Below are 17,336 nucleotides of genomic sequence, written 5' to 3'. Positions count from 1 at the left end.
TGTGTGTTTGTAGTGCACCGACAGGATAAACTACAACCGGCATGCTTCACTTTTGGCAGATGCAAAACCTGTCATATCTCATATCTTGAACTGATTATATACCTAAAGAGAGTTGCCATGCTGCAAGTTTCCAAAACAGATGCTTAAACGACTCTTTATAACTGTGTATGGGGCCACAAATGTTCAAATAGTGTGGAAGAAGCATAGTTGTGACCAAATTTGCCCTATATGTTCTCTGCTTATTACTTCATTTTGTCGTTTCCTAATCTTAATGTTTACACACAGTTAAACCTTTTAACTATTTTTTCCATTAATGGTTTTCTATTGCATTCTCACATCTATTCATGTGATGGCTTCATTCATGTGAATGATACAGTTTCACAGGAGAGTTACTTTGATATGTGACTGTTAAGCAACTCTGTGGTGAAGCAGCTCTGTACAGTAGCTAATAGCTGATCTTCATGTTGGCTGCCAAGCTGTGACTTGAGTTCAGTAGTTTCAGTTGTCAGGTGATATACATTTATTTTATTTCACATCATAATCACACACTTTTTCCTTACTATAGAATACCCACAGTATTACACAAAACCTCAGGCTCGTTTTAACTGGAAGAAACTAAACCTACTGTGCTTGTTAAGCATATATCTTTGCCAGAAAGCACTTTTCTAGTTTAACCTTGAAGCAGTTGCTAGGAATAAAGTATGCTAATTAGTTGTAATCATTAATTACAAGTCCAGTTTTTCTTGCCAGTAACCTTTGCACAATGTTATTACCTCCAGTGAAGTGATTATCTTTTTATTAGTGCTTGCGTGCATGTCATTCTTTCTGCCTGTGAACACGATAGCTCAAAAAGACTGGTGTCATTTCTGATAAAGTTTTGTAGAGTGTAGAGTAGGGTCACGTTAACGATCCATTAAAATCTGTCTTACATCCACCAAAATCTTCAATGTCAATTTAATGATTTATTGGTCAAAATGTACAAAAAGCCTTACATTGTAAAAGCTATGATTCTGATGTGAAGTGTTGTGTGTATTGTCAGCATAGAAAGTACCATGTAAAGATTTAAAATATCATGTCACAGTTGACCTCTGACCTCTCCTTCAAAGCCAACAGACTCAATTCAAGGTCTAAGTGATAATGATGCTATATAGTCCCATTTAAAATGGTTTCTTACTGTAATTATTTATATTGACAACATATAGGCATATATGGAATTATACTGACATTACCTCTTCAAGGTCAAATAAGGTCTTATCTTTGAAAATAAGTCTTAAATAAGGTTTATCTTTGAAACTATGCTTTAAATTCTACTGCTTTTGTTTGTATTGGCAGCATTTACGAAATTATGCTGGTATATGTGGATCTATTCTCTCTCTATATATTCGTCCATATTATAGATTTTATCCAAATGTAATCTCACTTTTACAATTCACATTTGCCTTTTTTTTAACCTGAACCCAAAATATCTTTAAAGAAAGTCTTGTCAAGACTCCATTACCTATTCCTATTAAGGTAATCTGTAATTTCACAGCACTACAAACTTATTAAAGTATTTTTAAAAACAACAAAGGAAACAAAATGAATTTATACAAAGTGCAATACTGAACGTAAACACTGCCCATGGAGTGAGCTGCCTTGGTGGAGTTTTGCCATTTGTTTTTGTCCACTTTTGTGAAGTTCAGTATATGTAATTGTGTATTTATGTATTATTATTATTTTTGGGGGGTGGGGGTGAACTTTACCTTATCTTATATCCACTGATAGATCTTCGTCCAAGTTAATGGTGGCCATTTATTGTCTGTCTTATTAATACCATCCATTAGATTATTGCTTGAATCTTGGCTCGCTGCATTTTCCACCATTTTTAAGATGTTTGGCATCGCAGCTAAATTAACTTAACCTTTGGCTCCGTCATTGCACAGCCTTCACTATTCTCCACCAGCCTCTCCATGTCTCTGCCAGTGTCTGGTTTGTCCTTGGCAATGTTGCATACATCCAGCTGTCGGTCTCAGCTTTTCAGGAGACACGAACTGATCATCGATCTCCATGTATACGAAACACATTAGATGTTTTTAATGCATCTATTTTGTCTAAGCTTTGACAGTAATGGTGGAAGAACGTGCAAAATGAGAGCTGCAAAGACAACTCCATAAATATAACAAATCACTATAGTAAATGATGAGTCACTTCCCACTTAAATGGTATTTGTTTTTCTTCGAATACTACCGAGCAATAATATATAATTTCGGAATATTTTGAATAGATAATCACCTTGATTTATCTTCTTATAGTTAACATTTCCCACTAGATGTCAAATTGAAAAACAGTATTGTTATTTAGGGAACTTTTTGCTTTGTGAATCTATACTTAGACGAATCTACAGCTAAATAAAATCTTAGATCTGCGCAGGTTATATTTTAACAGCAGGGACGTCAAATGAAACTGACTCCAACTTTAAGCAAGTGAGTTTAACTAGCATAACAATCAATTGTTAAAGGTAAACAAAGGAGATTATTTATAGGTCTCTTTCTTTAGAATGAATTGTCGCACGCCTTTCGGATGAAGGAGGAGGCGGGAGCAGCAGAAAATGCGTTTGGGAACCGTGCGGTGGTTTTGTGTGTGCGCACCTCCCCTCCTCTCGCGCGTAAAGAGCCTCCTTTCTCTTTACGGATCCTGTTTGCTGCTCTTCATGCCAGAGCCTGCAGCTGTCTCACTTGCGTCCCACCGCCGCTGTTGAGGGAAATCGTCGTCCCGCGTGACGAACAGACAGCAGATTTTACACTCCCTTAAAGTGTATCGGCGCCAACCCGAAGGAAATCGCAACTTTTAATCAATTTTCATTACTGCAAGGAGACGGAAGGAATACCTGACAGCTCGTGACGCCCGTCAGCGTGTTGACTGAAATCTTTCCAACTGTGAAGGCTTCAGGAATGTGGAATACAACTCTGCCTCAACGGTGAGTGCCGTAATGTGCTTGTCATTCCCCCGCTCGCTCCGTGTGTGTTCAGTCACAAGTGGTTGTCGGACTGTAGGAATTCTGCTAAATTAAGCGATTGAATGCAAAGTGTGCGCACAACTGCTTTTTGAATTCAGGCGTAGTTTGTCTTTAAGCAAAGCAGCCAGCGTATAGCGTGTGAAAAACAGATCAGTTTAACCTGATATAGTTCAACTGAGATTAAATATTTACTCATGTGTCTTTTGCTTTCATGCAGTGAAAGGACGTTCCTCTGCCCCTGACACCATGACCACAGACTTGAACTTGACCTCTCTAATGAATGTGACAGAGCTTCACAACCACACAAGAGGATGTTCCCTCACCAAGACAGGTTTCCAGTTCTATTACCTGCCCACTGTTTACATCCTAGTTTTCATTACTGGCCTGGTGGGCAACAGCTTGGCCATTTGGATGTTTGTTTGCCATATGAGACCCTGGAGCAGCATCTCTGTCTACATGTTCAACCTGGCATTGGCTGACTTCTGCTACGTCCTCTCTCTGCCTTTCCTCATCTTCTACTACTTCAACAAAACAGACTGGATATTCGGGGATGTTCTGTGCCGACTGCAGCGCTTTATATTCCATGTGAATCTTTATGGGAGTATTCTGTTTCTGACCTGCATCAGTGTTCACAGGTACACCGGAGTGGTGCACCCGCTCAAGTCTCTGGGTCGACTGAAGAAGAAAAATGCAGTTATTACCAGTGCACTGGTGTGGGTTTTGGTTGGAATCAGCATGTCCCCCATCCTTTACTATTCCCGGACTGGCTTAAAGCGTAACGCAACCACTTGTTACGACACCACCACAGAGGATGAGTTGCCGGGGTATTTCATCTACAGTATGACTTTGACGGTGTTTGGGTTCTGCATCCCATTTATTGTCATTTTTTGCTGCTATGGCATGATTGTCAAAGCATTAATCTGCAATGACATGAACAATGCGCCTCTGCGGCAGAAATCCATTCACCTAGTTATCATAGTGCTTGCAGTCTTTGCCGTCTCCTACCTGCCTTTCCATGTGATGAAGAACCTCAACATGAGGGCCAGGCTGTACTTCCAAACCCCTGACATGTGTGAGTTTAATAACCGCGTCTATGCCACCTATCAGGTGACGCGGGGTCTGGCCAGCCTCAATAGCTGTGTGGATCCTATTCTGTACTTCCTGGCTGGAGACACCTTCAGGAGGAAGCTGTCACGGGCCACTAAAAAGACTTCGAGGAAGGGAGAGAACGTCCTTCAATCAAAGAGTGATGAAACAGCGCTTAACAGCCTAGCTGAGTATGTGGAGAATGGGTGCCGGAGGCTGTAACGAGGTACCTGTGTGTACCAGGTTGTGGATCTCTTTTAGCTTTAGAAAACATTTTGGACTTGGCAGAAATAAATGCACTGTGTGGCCTGAACACTGTATGTAGAATTCATTGGACAACAGTTTATAAAACTGTAGGATAAATAGTCATTTTAACCCTGTGATAAATATCGCTTGCTTGCAGCCTGTTGATATTGATAAGCTATTGTACTGTATCGTCCTGTACATGTATTGTACTTTAAATGGTAGAGCAATCACTCTTCTTTCTTATCATTAGTGATCATTGCGATGAACCAGGCTCGGGGAAATAGGTTTTCCTACAGGCACTAAAGACCTGTTCATTCATTTGTTCAGTAAAAATAGGACTTAGAAGCACCTTTTCTATCCACAAGCTGATGTTTAATAATCAATAGCTATTGACACATAAGAGCTTGTGCTTAAGGAAGTGGACATGGGATGACGTTTTTTTCCTTTAGAGGAAAAACTAAATGCACTGAACCTGAGATTGCTGCATGGATGTGCCATACAGACATTGTAATGCACTATGATTGGGACCTCTCCCTTTAGAGGGCTACCTATCCCTCCTCCTTTCTTTCTGCATCTATTACTGAAGGGGTGTGAAATGTGGTCAACTACTTTTTCATTCTGACAGCTCTGAGGTTAAGGTCTCCAACGGTTCTGTTACCGCAAGCTTTCACTCCTTTTACCTACTAAAATAATGACAGTATTTTGTGTATATGATACTAAAAATAATATCTTTGTTTCTCTTAGGTGGACTATGCAGAATATCGTGATGTTCCAGATTAGTTTTGTGTTTTTAACTGTCGCTATCTTTAGTGCAGATCTTTATGCATGAGCCTACTATCAAAATCCATTATCAGTATCGTCAGACTGAATCACCAGAACAGGTTCTAAGTACTCAAGTGAATATTACAAAATAAAGAATATGAGCTTTTAAATGATCTAAACACATAAACACACACATACTTTATAATGTGCTTTGTGACTCGATCCACATATTGAAGATTTGTTTGTATGAGATACCTCAAAGTAAATGGTGCACTGTGTCCGAGTTTTGGCAGATGATCACTTCTGTTGTGTATCTGTTGTAAACATTCTGGAGAAATTATCGTTATATATTTTACCCTGGTCTGTGTAAATGTTTGATGTCTGTACTAATTCCTTTGTAAATCTGTAATGTGGTCATTTATAAGTGTCAAGGAAGGAAGTAAATCACTTGTACAGGAGATACGGGGCCACATATATCTGTGTTAGTACATCTTTGTATTTACAGTCGACAATTTATAAGCACTTGTATACTTTCACCTTGTTTGTACCAGCTGCACGCAGCCTCGGTTAAATGTTCGCAGAGGTGTGAGAGAACAAACGCCACTGGTTTTGGAGAGATTCGTGCAGAGCTCTGTTCTCGCTGCTCCCCCTTGTTCTCGTCACTGCTCTTGACTTTCTCTTTTAGCGCAGCTAGGAGGAAATGAGGGGACGAGTCAGGAATAAAGAGTGGCACCTTTTCCTCCTGGCTTATCCTAAGACTTCCTTTGTGTCCGTCATAATGCCATGGACCCATTGAAGCAGACAGGGGTGTGAAGCTGTCGCCAGGACCCGGCGGCGGTGCACTGTTGCAGGCACAGGAAAGCAACCAACCCTCTTCCTCCACACAGCGCCCGTGAATACAAACGGCTTTTGATTTCCTGGCTTTGAGGTGCAAACTGCATATCTGGCCTTTGCAAATGTGTGTGTATGTATTCGCTGTTTGTGTGTCTGTATGAGACAGCCTGAAGGCAATGAAGACCTTATTCCAGTGGGTGGCCGTTGTAGCCTTTATTTTGGTTTGTTAGATAGTGGTGTTTTAATTTTCAAAAGCAGCTACTGTTTGCATGCACATGGAAGGAAGGTTAAATTCAGCCAAAGCAGGATATCTTGCCAACATCAGTGCTTTTGCGCATGGGTGTCAAATCTTAACTTGCAAACAGTTGGGATGCTTGCCAGTCCTTCTTCCCTCCCATCTTAGCCACCTTTCACCTTTTTTCTCCAACATCCTCCTCTCTCGTTTCTGAATTTAGAATCAGAAAAAAATAGCCTTTACTTTACTTTACTACCCTGAGGCAGAATGTTAGTTGAATAATTGTTGGGAAGACGGAGGACAACAGAAGGAAGAATCAAGTGTAAAGAGTAATGGGAGTTGCGGAGAAAGAAAATTTGTGTTTGTTTTTCTAGAGAACCCTGTTTGTGGTACAGGGCCCACAGAGTAATCACAGTCAAGACAGCCAAACCAAAACACACAGCTTTGTTCTACAGATTTACAGTGGGACCTGGCACAGGATCCATATCCATCACAGGGGGCACTGTCCGCTTAAGCCAAAAACTATCGCTAACCACAAAACAACAAATGTAATCAAAATGTCAGTGTGTGGTCCTGTGATACAAACAATCAGGCTGTGGTTAGGTTACAAATTGTAGTGGCTGCATTCACGTCATGTGACAGTGCTGTAATAACCACAAGGCAATATGTTTACATAAGTTTCCAGTTTTTTCTGTGTTATCAGTGAACTCTGGAAAAGCCTCATGATATTGAATAGTAACATATTACAAGACACATGTGCACAAAACCTTATAGAAAGCACTGCACTTCTGGGACAATTTAAATGCTTTGGAAAGCTTCAAGTGCTTTTTACAAGCATGAAACTGTTTGTTTGTGCAGAACATGGAGCAGTTTTTCAAGAAAAGTCACACAACCAGTTATGCGTTTTCCTGCTGCTGCAGCCAGGTAAATATGTTATAAAAACATTTCGTTATGTGACTCTTGGTTACAGCGCTGCAATACTGTTACTGATGTGCTTTGATATTAACATGTGTTTACTTGCTCCTATCAGTCATCGACCTACCACACAGCAGAACAGCGGTAAAATTTATTGCACTTATTTGGTAATGTCAGACTGCGTTGACACATTTTGGATATTATCCTAGACTTCAAACAAAAAAAAAAGAAAAGAAAAGAAAAGAAAACAATTCATGGAAAATTTCCCATTAACCACACCCATATGAGCCAGCAGCGTGCTTGAGAAAGAAGAACCCTCACTCTAAAATCAGACCAAACACTGCCGGACAGGTAGGGAAAGTTCACACCTCATTGGCTGTCAGCATACCTGTGAAAGGACTGAAGCTGTTGTTGCATGCCCAAATGCAAACCAGCATGCCTTTTGCCAATGCGTGTGTGTATTTATGATATCACAACTAAGATGACACTTTGGAGGTCAGGTATCAACCTGAACTTGCTTTGCTACTGTTGAAAAAAGATTAGAAGTATTACAGATATAAGTGTTTACTTGTACGTCAGGAAGAGTGATAGCGCCAGGATTTCCACAGAATGATCTGAAAATACGTTCTCTGGGTGAAAACGCCTTGTTGATGTCAGAGGTCAGAAGACAATGGCCTGACTGTTTTGTGCTGATAAGGAAGGCAAGTAAGCACTTGTTACAATGAAGAAGAGTCCCTTGAAACAACACGAAACTGAAGCTACAATTTACACAATATCACTAAAATTAGTCAACAGAAGGTTGGGAAAAACATTGCCTGGTACTGCACCATTAAATGGTAAAGTCACAATGTGGCACAAACAATATGAAAGCATGGATCCGTCCTGCCTTGTATCAGTGGTTCAGACTGCTGCTGGAGTCGGTGTAATAGTGTGAGGGATATTTTCTTAGCTCGCTTTGGACCCCTCAGTACGAGTTTATCATCATTCACCTCACCCCACAGCCTACTTGAGTGTTGTGGCTGACTATGACTATTCCTTTCTCATCACAATGTACCCATCTTCTAATGGCTGCTTCCAGAATGATAACACACTATGTCACGAAGCTCAAATCATCTGAAAATTCTTGGTCCAATAGAGCGCCTTTGGGATGCGGCAGAACAGGAGATTTGCATCATGGATGCGAAGGGAAAGTCAGCTAGAGAAATAAGCTGTTACAGTCCACATATTATATGCATTTGTAAACAGTGAAATCAACCAACTACATTAAGTACCAAAAGTCCACAACTATCTCTTGGATGCTAAAATTAAAGACTGATATGGAGTATGTAAAATTATCCAGCAAATTAAACCAGCCAACAGTGCATAAAATATTGGAAAAATTTGCTCCTTCATACACGGCTGAAAGATTAAACTGCCGCTTAGATATGAATGCACCAGTAATTATCGCATAATATGATTGTTACGTGACACAGTGTTGTGTTTCCCGCTGTTGGGTGCTGTCCTTCTCTCTTTCTCTCTCCCTGTCAGATCTCAGCCTATCCCCTCCTGGAATAGGTGGAGAAATGCAGCTGAAGTGAGCGTATTGAAATCGGCATATGGAATATGCAAAGCAATGAATGGGGACTTTCAGAATTTCATACTTTGTGGTAGCTCATTGTTTTTCTAAACACTTACCACAAATGCATATGGCTTGGACTGCAGCCAGTACCATTCATAGAAGTGTGTTATTGCATATAAGATGTGGAAGGATTAGATCAGGCTGGAGCAGCAAGTGTGTGAGGGGGTGTGTGAGGCAGAGGAAGGGCTGTCATATTTTTGCTGTCATAAGGTTTATGATCAATATCTCTGCAGCCACTCTTGTCTCGCTTCTTGTTGATTTTCTGCCGCTTCTTGGCATCGTCATCAATCAGCTTGAACGATTGTCTCGCTGGCTAACATCCACAAACCCGCGCCTTTGATTCTGTACAGTGGGGTCAAAAATTATCCCATCAGGCAGTTTAACCCCAAATAAGAGAAACCCTAAGAAGGAAAGTCAACTCCCTTTTAACCGATATCAAAAGATGCAGTTTTGCTGAGGGCCTAGTAGCGCTGGGTGATGATAGTCAGACAGTGCAGAGAAAGGCTGGACTGTCTGATAAGAGTTATGAGATAGGAAGTATCCTTGCAAAATGAACTGAGGTTAAATTAAAGGGCTTCTACTGCTTGGGAACATAGGGACGAGATAAGATAAGGTAAGGTGTTAGAACAAGAAGGTGAGAACTGAGGAGATACCAAATGTGTTGTGGAGACATAAAAACATAAAGAGAAAAAGAGGCAAGAAACACAAGATAGAAAAGGGCACATGAAGGCACTGTATTAACTCCATATTGCAGTATACATACAGGATATTACTAAAGGATGAGGCAGGGGAGGGTTACAAACAGAAGAAGCAAAGGTTTGCTTAATAACATATTACATTAATAACTGACGAGGCTCGTGCATGTTCAGCTGCTCTGGTCTTCCATTCACATCATTTGTCTGTTGTTTAATGTCTGGTGCCCTTTTCCTTCTTGAATTATAGAAAGCCAAGAGCTTTTTATAAAGTAAAAAAGATAGCAAAGCTTTCAGCAATAGCTACTTTTAATGGAATCACTGAACACTCACATGTAAAAAAAAGAAAAGAAAAAAAAGGAATAAAATTAAGAGTTACAGCTAACTTAGCTACAGCTACGGCCTGCATGCTGTAATAAAGGAAGAATATAAAGCTGGCTTCCCTTTGCCTGCAGCTTGTCTGTAAGTTGTGAAACTCCTCTAAAGGATTTTGAGCTATGCACTCAACTGAGAGTCTAATGCTTTTATTAGCTGGCAGCCTATCAGTCTGCTCATTGCCCTGCTGAAGGATGGATGATAAATCTCTCAAAATCAAAGTTATGTTCCAGCAGATTACATTCACACTTCCATATTTACAGTGGGCTAGTGTGTGTATTAGCAGAAATGGAAAAAAGCTTGTGTGTATGGAAAAACTGAATCTTAGAGCAAGTCATTGATATGCTCTAATTTACACCCTTTGCTTGGCTGTGCTCCATAATTTGTTTTTGGTTCTTTTCTGATGTTTCCCTATCTCTTTATCTTCTGTGTTTCCTGTTGTGTGAATGCACACGAAGGCTGTGTGTTTGTATTTGTGTACATGCCAGCACTGTACTTCCTGTTTTATTTTGTATCCCTTTCCTCCCTTCCTTTCTCTGACCTTTCCCACACCTAGTAATCTTTGTAATTATATTCAGTCTTTTCCTTTTTTAGTTGTCCGTGTGTCTTACTTCCTTTGTATTTGTCACCACAGTTTTTCATCGTGTTCTTTCATTGTGTTAGTTGTACCTGTTTAGTTTATTGGATTTTCTTTCTTTGGACAGTGTCGAAAATGCTTGATGTGGAATTCTCTGAGTCTAAATTAGCCTAAAAATAACTCTGGCTTTTGGTTTTACAACCTGTTTATCTGCTTCATGTGTTTTGCATATGTGCACTCCTGTGAACTCAGTTCACAGTACTATACAGAGCAGGTGAATAATGGAAATATTGACCAAACAATAAAGTCTGCATTATAAACGTTCATGTAACCAGAAATTACAGAGGAGTATTATATTTCATTTTGTACAGGTTCACTTGTTTGCACTGCATACGTGGTGTGCAAGAGTTCATGTCTCTACACACATCCCATGAAGATTCATAATTGCTTAGATGTTACTTGAATGCTGTTCATTCAACTTCCTGAATTTATTCAGAATTGTTTTTATTTAGAAGTAGAAAATATTCAGAAGCTGAGGAGTCATGTCTTGGCCATTACATGGCTTCTAAGAGCATCCATCATATTATGGTGAATCTTGCAAGATGACCACGAATGGTTATTTGTTCGTTAAGTTGGCGGAAGACTTAAGAGTCTCTTAAAATTTCACCCTAAAGCTTGGGTCAGGGCACTGATGTTCAGGGCTTTTGCCACGAGTTCATATCCTAAGGTCATGACTCCAATTTATTTTTTTCTGTCCAGTATTTGACCTAAAATAAATAAATAAATAAAGCTTTACATCACCTAAAAAGGCTACTTTCAGCAGCTCCCTTGTCACAAAGGGTCACCACAGCAAGTGGCTTGTGCGCATGTTTCATTTCACAACAGATGCCCTTCCTGACACAAACCCAAAGAATAATATATGTGTAATTAATATATGTTCCCTCCAGGTCCCCGAGGCACTACACCTTTAACACCCTTTTTCTGTTTGCCCTTGCACCTAACTCTGAATGATGTAATAGCAGGCCCTCGTCTTGCCACGGTGAGCAATCAACAGAACTCTTTTCCCACTTGTGCTGGGGCCCTTAACTTTTCTTTTACCTGACCAAGGTTCAAGTGGGCAGCACAGTGGTTAGCACTTGCCTCACAGCAAAAATGGATGGATGGTTCAAGTGAAAATACAGATGTCTTTAGCCTGCCAGCTCCATGATATAGTCAATGTGATTTCATCAATTCCCGCTGTACAGGATGGGAATTGAAAAAGGAAAGAGTCGGGTGAATTCAGAGTAAACAGCACCCTTAATCCAGGCAGCTTCCACACCTACACCAAACAAATTATTTCTCATGTACCGTGTGATGCAAATGCAAAAGGGTAGGTGGGACAATACTATATTCTGCAAATTTCTCTGGAATTCATATGTGAAAATGTGTAAGCAGAACATTGTGTAAACCCACATGTTCTTCCTCTCCACACTCCAAATATTTTCAGCACTAATGGTTCAACTATTTGCTCTCTGACTGAAGAATGAAAAATGAGCAAAACGCTTAAGAAAGCACTGAAAAACAAAGTGTAAACATTTCAAAAGCCTCTATGAGATTTATGAGCACTATGTGACATGCACATTAATTTCAGCATGTGAAACGTCATGTAAAGGAATTCTCTTACAAATTTAGCTCATAATTATTTGTGCAACTGTGCGGTCAAACCTCTGTGCCATAATTCCGTATAATCACAATAGGCTGAAAAGAAGCTCAGCATGTAGCGCTGCAGGGTGTTGCAGTTTTAATAACACTGGAAAATAGTGTTTCAAAAGTTTCAGCAAAGCAAAACATTAGAAACAAGTCCAATGACAATTCGTTAAATTTTGAATAAATAAAGTTTGAAACATTGCGAAGGAACCGAAAAGTTCTTTAGAATCTAATTAGCAACGGCAGCTTTGAAAACACTCATGAAAAAGCCGCGACTGCAGATCCCTTCTGAGCCTGACACATGGTGCTAATTGGTATTTTACTTTGCCTTTGTATTTTTGATTTAGCTTCTTCCGACTTAATGAGTTCAGAGTTCTTTTAATTTAGCGCCTCATTCATTCAGCATTGTATTGCGCTTATGGTATGTGTGGCTGTTTCTCAGAAACGTGCACGCTGACAGTACTTTTGTACCCAGTCACCATGTGTAGCATATCTTGGCCTATTACTGATCAACCACAGATATGAAGTCTCCCAAGGGAGGAGTGTTTTTCCTTGCATGCTTAGCAGGTGACTCTTGGGTGCGTTGTGCTTTTATTACTACAGCACTATTGGTTTAGGTGTGTTTAAAGTGTAAAATGTACTAAGGGAAGGTCCTGTCATTCCCCATTAAACCCACATGAAGATAAGGCTTCATCAGCTAGCTAGAACAGAAATTAAGTCAGCCAGAAAATAGTGTGTAATCCTTTTTTTTGTCTTCTTGCACCACCTATTTTATTTTTGATTTGTAACATACTTTCTTTCAGCTCTAGGTACACACAAACACACACACACACACACTCAAATATGAACAAGCCCATGCACAGATGCATCCACTCTCTGCATCTGCACTCTGTACCCATTCTCCATTAGCTGAAAAAGACAATCAGCTTCAAGTGCATTCTCCTCTCAAGAAAACAGCTGATGAAACATTCTGCCCTCTAAAACTGAAGCATCAGCGCCTGCCCACATCTTAAAGGGGCAAACGTTCATCGAAGAAAGGCACAAAATTGCAATAAAATGTATTTTTTATATACAACACCTGCTTTCATATTCCCCGTTTCACCCATGATCTCTCTAACTTGACTATATTCTCCTCCCCTTCCCATTCTCGATGTCGTACAGTGATTAGTCACTCTGTCTCCAGATGCCTCCCCCTATTTCTCCTTTCCTCTTTTTTCTTCCCCTCCAGCCTTGTTGTTTAGATTCTATTATCCTGTGCTGCTTGGCTGCCTCACCCTATTAATCCTAGCAGTTCAGTGTGTGTGTTTGTTTGTGTTCACAGATGTCTGTGTAGGCTTCATGCGGTGCCAGTATGAGAGTGTAGTGGCCATCGAATGTCTGCAAATGATTAATGGTCTGGGTTTAGCCGAGGTGAAGAATGGCAACTAACACACACACACATGCACGTACACGGACATGCACATACTTCACACACACACTTACTTTACAGGTGTTCTGTTAATGTCTTGTCTGGGGTAGTTGTCTCTCTGGACAAGAACAAAATAGTGTCTCAGTGCACTGGTTCACAGAGGGAAGTGAAAGGGGGATGTAGTGAAAATGAAGTGGAAGTGATAAGCATTAAAAAAGGAGTTGTGCATTTTTCAGTGAAACTACGATTGCTTAAAATGACCGTTAAGACAAAAGTGCAGCATACCAGTTTCCTGTACAAACTTTTGTTTCCTATGTCTGTGATTCTCTCTGTACTAATGTGTATGTGTGTGTGTAAGGTGATCTACTTGTCCTGGATTCCCTGCTAAACTTAGCCAAGGTACTGCAGCAATGACTGAATGATCATCGATATGATTTATTCAGAGGCTGGTTTGAACAGAAACCTTTGTCTGACTAAAAATCGCCGTGCACCTGCATGTAGTTTTAGCCTGCGGGTCTCGGGACACACAAACTAGCTGATAAAATGAATATTGATTTAGCTGAGGATAGCAGTGGGTGGCTGCTGTGTGAGTCACTTCTGCTGGACTCCGAGGTTTGCAGGCAGTGGGTTTAAGTTCATGTACGTACTGATACATATTAAATATAGACATTTTTCCCTCATATCCACATGTAGTACAGGTCTCTTCAAAACTGGTTTATTCCTTTTTGAGACACTGGCCTCAGTGGAACATTGATTACAGCATGGTATCTATGTTTCTGATCGCATATATCCTTATTTTTTGTTTTTATTGTGGATATTTGTATTTCTGTTGGCCTTTCTGCAGAAGGAAATTTCGACATGAGAAAGCAGGAAGAACACAGAAGAAGATAATAAAATCAGTGAAGGCTGACTTTCAGTTAGTGGCTTCACTTTCAGAGTACTGGCATTGTGAATGATGGCTCACGGTCACTTATCATTTTACTGAAAAGACTAAAATAGGCTTTAGTTTTACTCAAAGGCTGAATGACTCCAAGCCTTTAACAAAGTAATTTAATCTTCTATGTTGCTACTGAATCCATGATATCCATGATTTTTGCAGTTAGTCTTGGTGATTACGCAGTTATGATTGCTAATGAAAAGCACTGGTTTTAACTCCATAAGCCCATAGAGGAAGTCTTTACGTTGATTGGTTAAGGGGAAAATACCCATTAATTATCATGGGAACTTGGATCCATTATGTAAATGTGCCAGATTTAGCCTCATGGGCTATTTTCTTTATCAGTAGTCCCTGGCAGGTTGATGGCTTATAAAATGAATGGTTTATAAAATAAATGAGTGGGATAAGATAATCAAGTCATTGCTGGGGACCACTGATTTTAGTCTTTCTTTTAAATCACAGTTCTAATATATTCATTTCACACAGTCTGTCTAGTGGAAAAGTTTAAACTCTGGCTTGAGTAAAGATTAGAAAAGACTGCATGGAGTCATAATGTCAGGCCAAGAAACAGTCCATCCAAAGCAGTGGCGTTCCTTGAGGGCAAGGAAGACAGGCAGGGCTTGTTTAGTGAAATCTAAAAATGAATATCCATTGTAACATATCAAAGTAAAATCATCTCTTTTCTTTCATTTCAGACAGCGTTCTATCGTAAAGTCTCTTATCTGTTTGCATCCATCCGTTATATATTTCCCATCCTGTGGCTGCAGTTGGCTATTGCCTCTGGAACCTGAAGTAATGCAGCTTGACAAACAGAGATGCTAAAATCTGTATGGGGTAGGTCTATGCCCTTGTTGGCTAAAGCTTGTCAAGCTGAGAGGCCAGCAGCTTGCAGCAGGTTGTTTGCTAATGCACACTGTGGATAAACCTCTGGTCTTTGACAGGAGACTGATGGGAGAATAACGTACTAGACAAGCTGCTGCTGGCTCTGCTTTCACTTCTCTGAAATCAGTTACCATCTGTGTGGAAATAGAGCTACTATTAGCAAATAAACGAGCATTCTCATTTATCATCATAACAGATGAGCTTTTTTTTTCTTTAAACCACCTTGAACCACAGAGCCTAAATGTGAACCACAGATTTAGGGTCCAACAACATTTCCAGATTAACATCTGTGAGAAATCACTTGGTTAACTAAATTTCCAAAGTTTAACCAGCTGCTTTGCTAAGACACCACATTGGTTTTCACTATTGTTCAGTCCCCCTGTAGATAAAAACAGTTAAACATGTCACATGCTCACTCAGTTGTGATGCAGACATACTGCTCCAAAATGCCAAACCATTCATTTAAAGTCAAAACACACAAAAAAGGAAAAAGTAAAGGTAGCATTTGGCTATTAGAAATGACATTGTAAAAAAAAACAACAAAAACAAAAAAACCGATCCTGTAGTGCAGGCATCCTTTGACACACAAATATATTTGTTCGAGCACATCCTGCATTGGCGGAAGGCAAAGAGATATGAAGTACTTTATTTGTATTTGAAGCCGTTTCCACTGTGTGTGTGTGTCTGTGTGCTTGGAGTAGGTTAGAGGAATAGTGCCTCTTATTTTAACAGATGAATTACTCCCTTTGTGTTTGCAGCAGCAGTAATGGCATCGCTGTTGGGATTCAGTAGCTTCCTTTTGACCACAACACTGAACCTTAGACTTCACATTCCCCAGAATGACATCTGTTTATGGCAAGAATAGTTGCAATGCTGCTGCAGTCTCTCGAGGCAACCTTCAATCTCCAAACCATGAAGCTAACACACTCGCTTACAGCATTTCTCATTATTAACGAACTTCCCCCATCAGCTTCAGCGAGGAAGTGAGAGTGTCAGACTCTTCACTGTGATGATGATGGCTTCTGTGACTCTCATCCCTAAACTTTAACCCCCAGAACTCAGCTGTACTGAACTGGATAGAGTTGTATGTATTATTAATGATGGCCAAATTCCACACATGAAAGGCGGGCTTTGTGGTCTGCATGAAAGACCCTGTGTCTCCCCTCTCTTTGTCACCCTGCTTCTTTCTGCTTACCAATCCTCTCTGTTTTTTGTCCTCTGCCTTGTCCTGGATTACATATCCTCATGCGCTCTTCTGATTAATTTTTTTGATCAGCTAAAAAGTTGTATGTCACAGATTGAATGGCCCCATCAGTTTCTCCAGACTATTCTGGCACTGTTGGTGACAATAGTGGCATTTAACAGAACACAACAGCCTTTTGTCTCCATTTCCTCTGGACAATACTGAATTTTTATCCAGTAATATTAAATAAAAATCTTCTTTTGTGGTATATTTGTGAATTTTATATGCCCCCGTTTCAGAATCTTTGCATTTAAAAAAAGCAAAATCATATAGCAGATCACAACAAATCATATAACAGTAACATGCCAACTCCCAAACATTTTTCTGGGCATTTTTTTTCTTTTTATGTAAAACAAAGCTTAAAATTTCACAAATAACTCACCTGAGGGTTTCCTTTTTGCCCGACTTTAATCCAATGTACAAAATGTCACCACATCAACATGGATGGATGTAGGTCTGCTGCCCTCCACTGGATAATGCATGCCAATGCAGAAAAGTAAGGAGACCTGATCCTCTGGTCCATCTGTTCATAGCTTTTGAGCTAAAGACTCTTTAAGTATATTTGGTTTTCATTTAACCTTTACATACTACTCACTTTTAATGTCTTCACAGTGTAGTGCAGGTCAGTTTTGACCCATAATAATACCATAATACACCCATAATAAGTGCATTTTAGTTAAGTAACAAAAACATAACAACCATGATAATTTAAATGTTTTCATTTGAAGAATTTTTATTGATTTAATAATTCAATCATTTAAATGAAAATTAAAATGGAAACAACTTTCTGGAATTGCTGGTATTTATTATATAAACTACATCTAAAATCATCTTTGATTACCAAT

The 17,336-nt window shown here is 39.8% G+C and overlaps 1 protein-coding gene across 1 annotated transcript; it reads left to right on the top strand.

Moving 5' to 3' along the window:
- The first annotated feature begins 2,652 nt into the window (after window positions 1-2,652).
- Window positions 2,653-6,119, top strand: p2ry1 (purinergic receptor P2Y1). Its single transcript, XM_031744025.2, has 2 exons — window positions 2,653-2,956; window positions 3,213-6,119. The coding sequence occupies exon 2, from the start codon at window positions 3,242-3,244 to the stop codon at window positions 4,301-4,303; it is 1,062 nt and encodes a 353-aa protein (XP_031599885.1). The 5' UTR covers window positions 2,653-2,956; window positions 3,213-3,241; the 3' UTR covers window positions 4,304-6,119.
- The last annotated feature ends 11,217 nt before the right edge of the window (window positions 6,120-17,336 follow it).

This window comes from Oreochromis aureus, linkage group 14 (assembly GCF_013358895.1).
Source record: "Oreochromis aureus strain Israel breed Guangdong linkage group 14, ZZ_aureus, whole genome shotgun sequence".
NCBI classification, from domain to species: Eukaryota; Metazoa; Chordata; class Actinopteri; order Cichliformes; family Cichlidae; genus Oreochromis; species Oreochromis aureus.
Note: the sequence above shows the minus strand (reverse complement) of the source record. Positions and strands in the feature narration are given on the sequence as shown.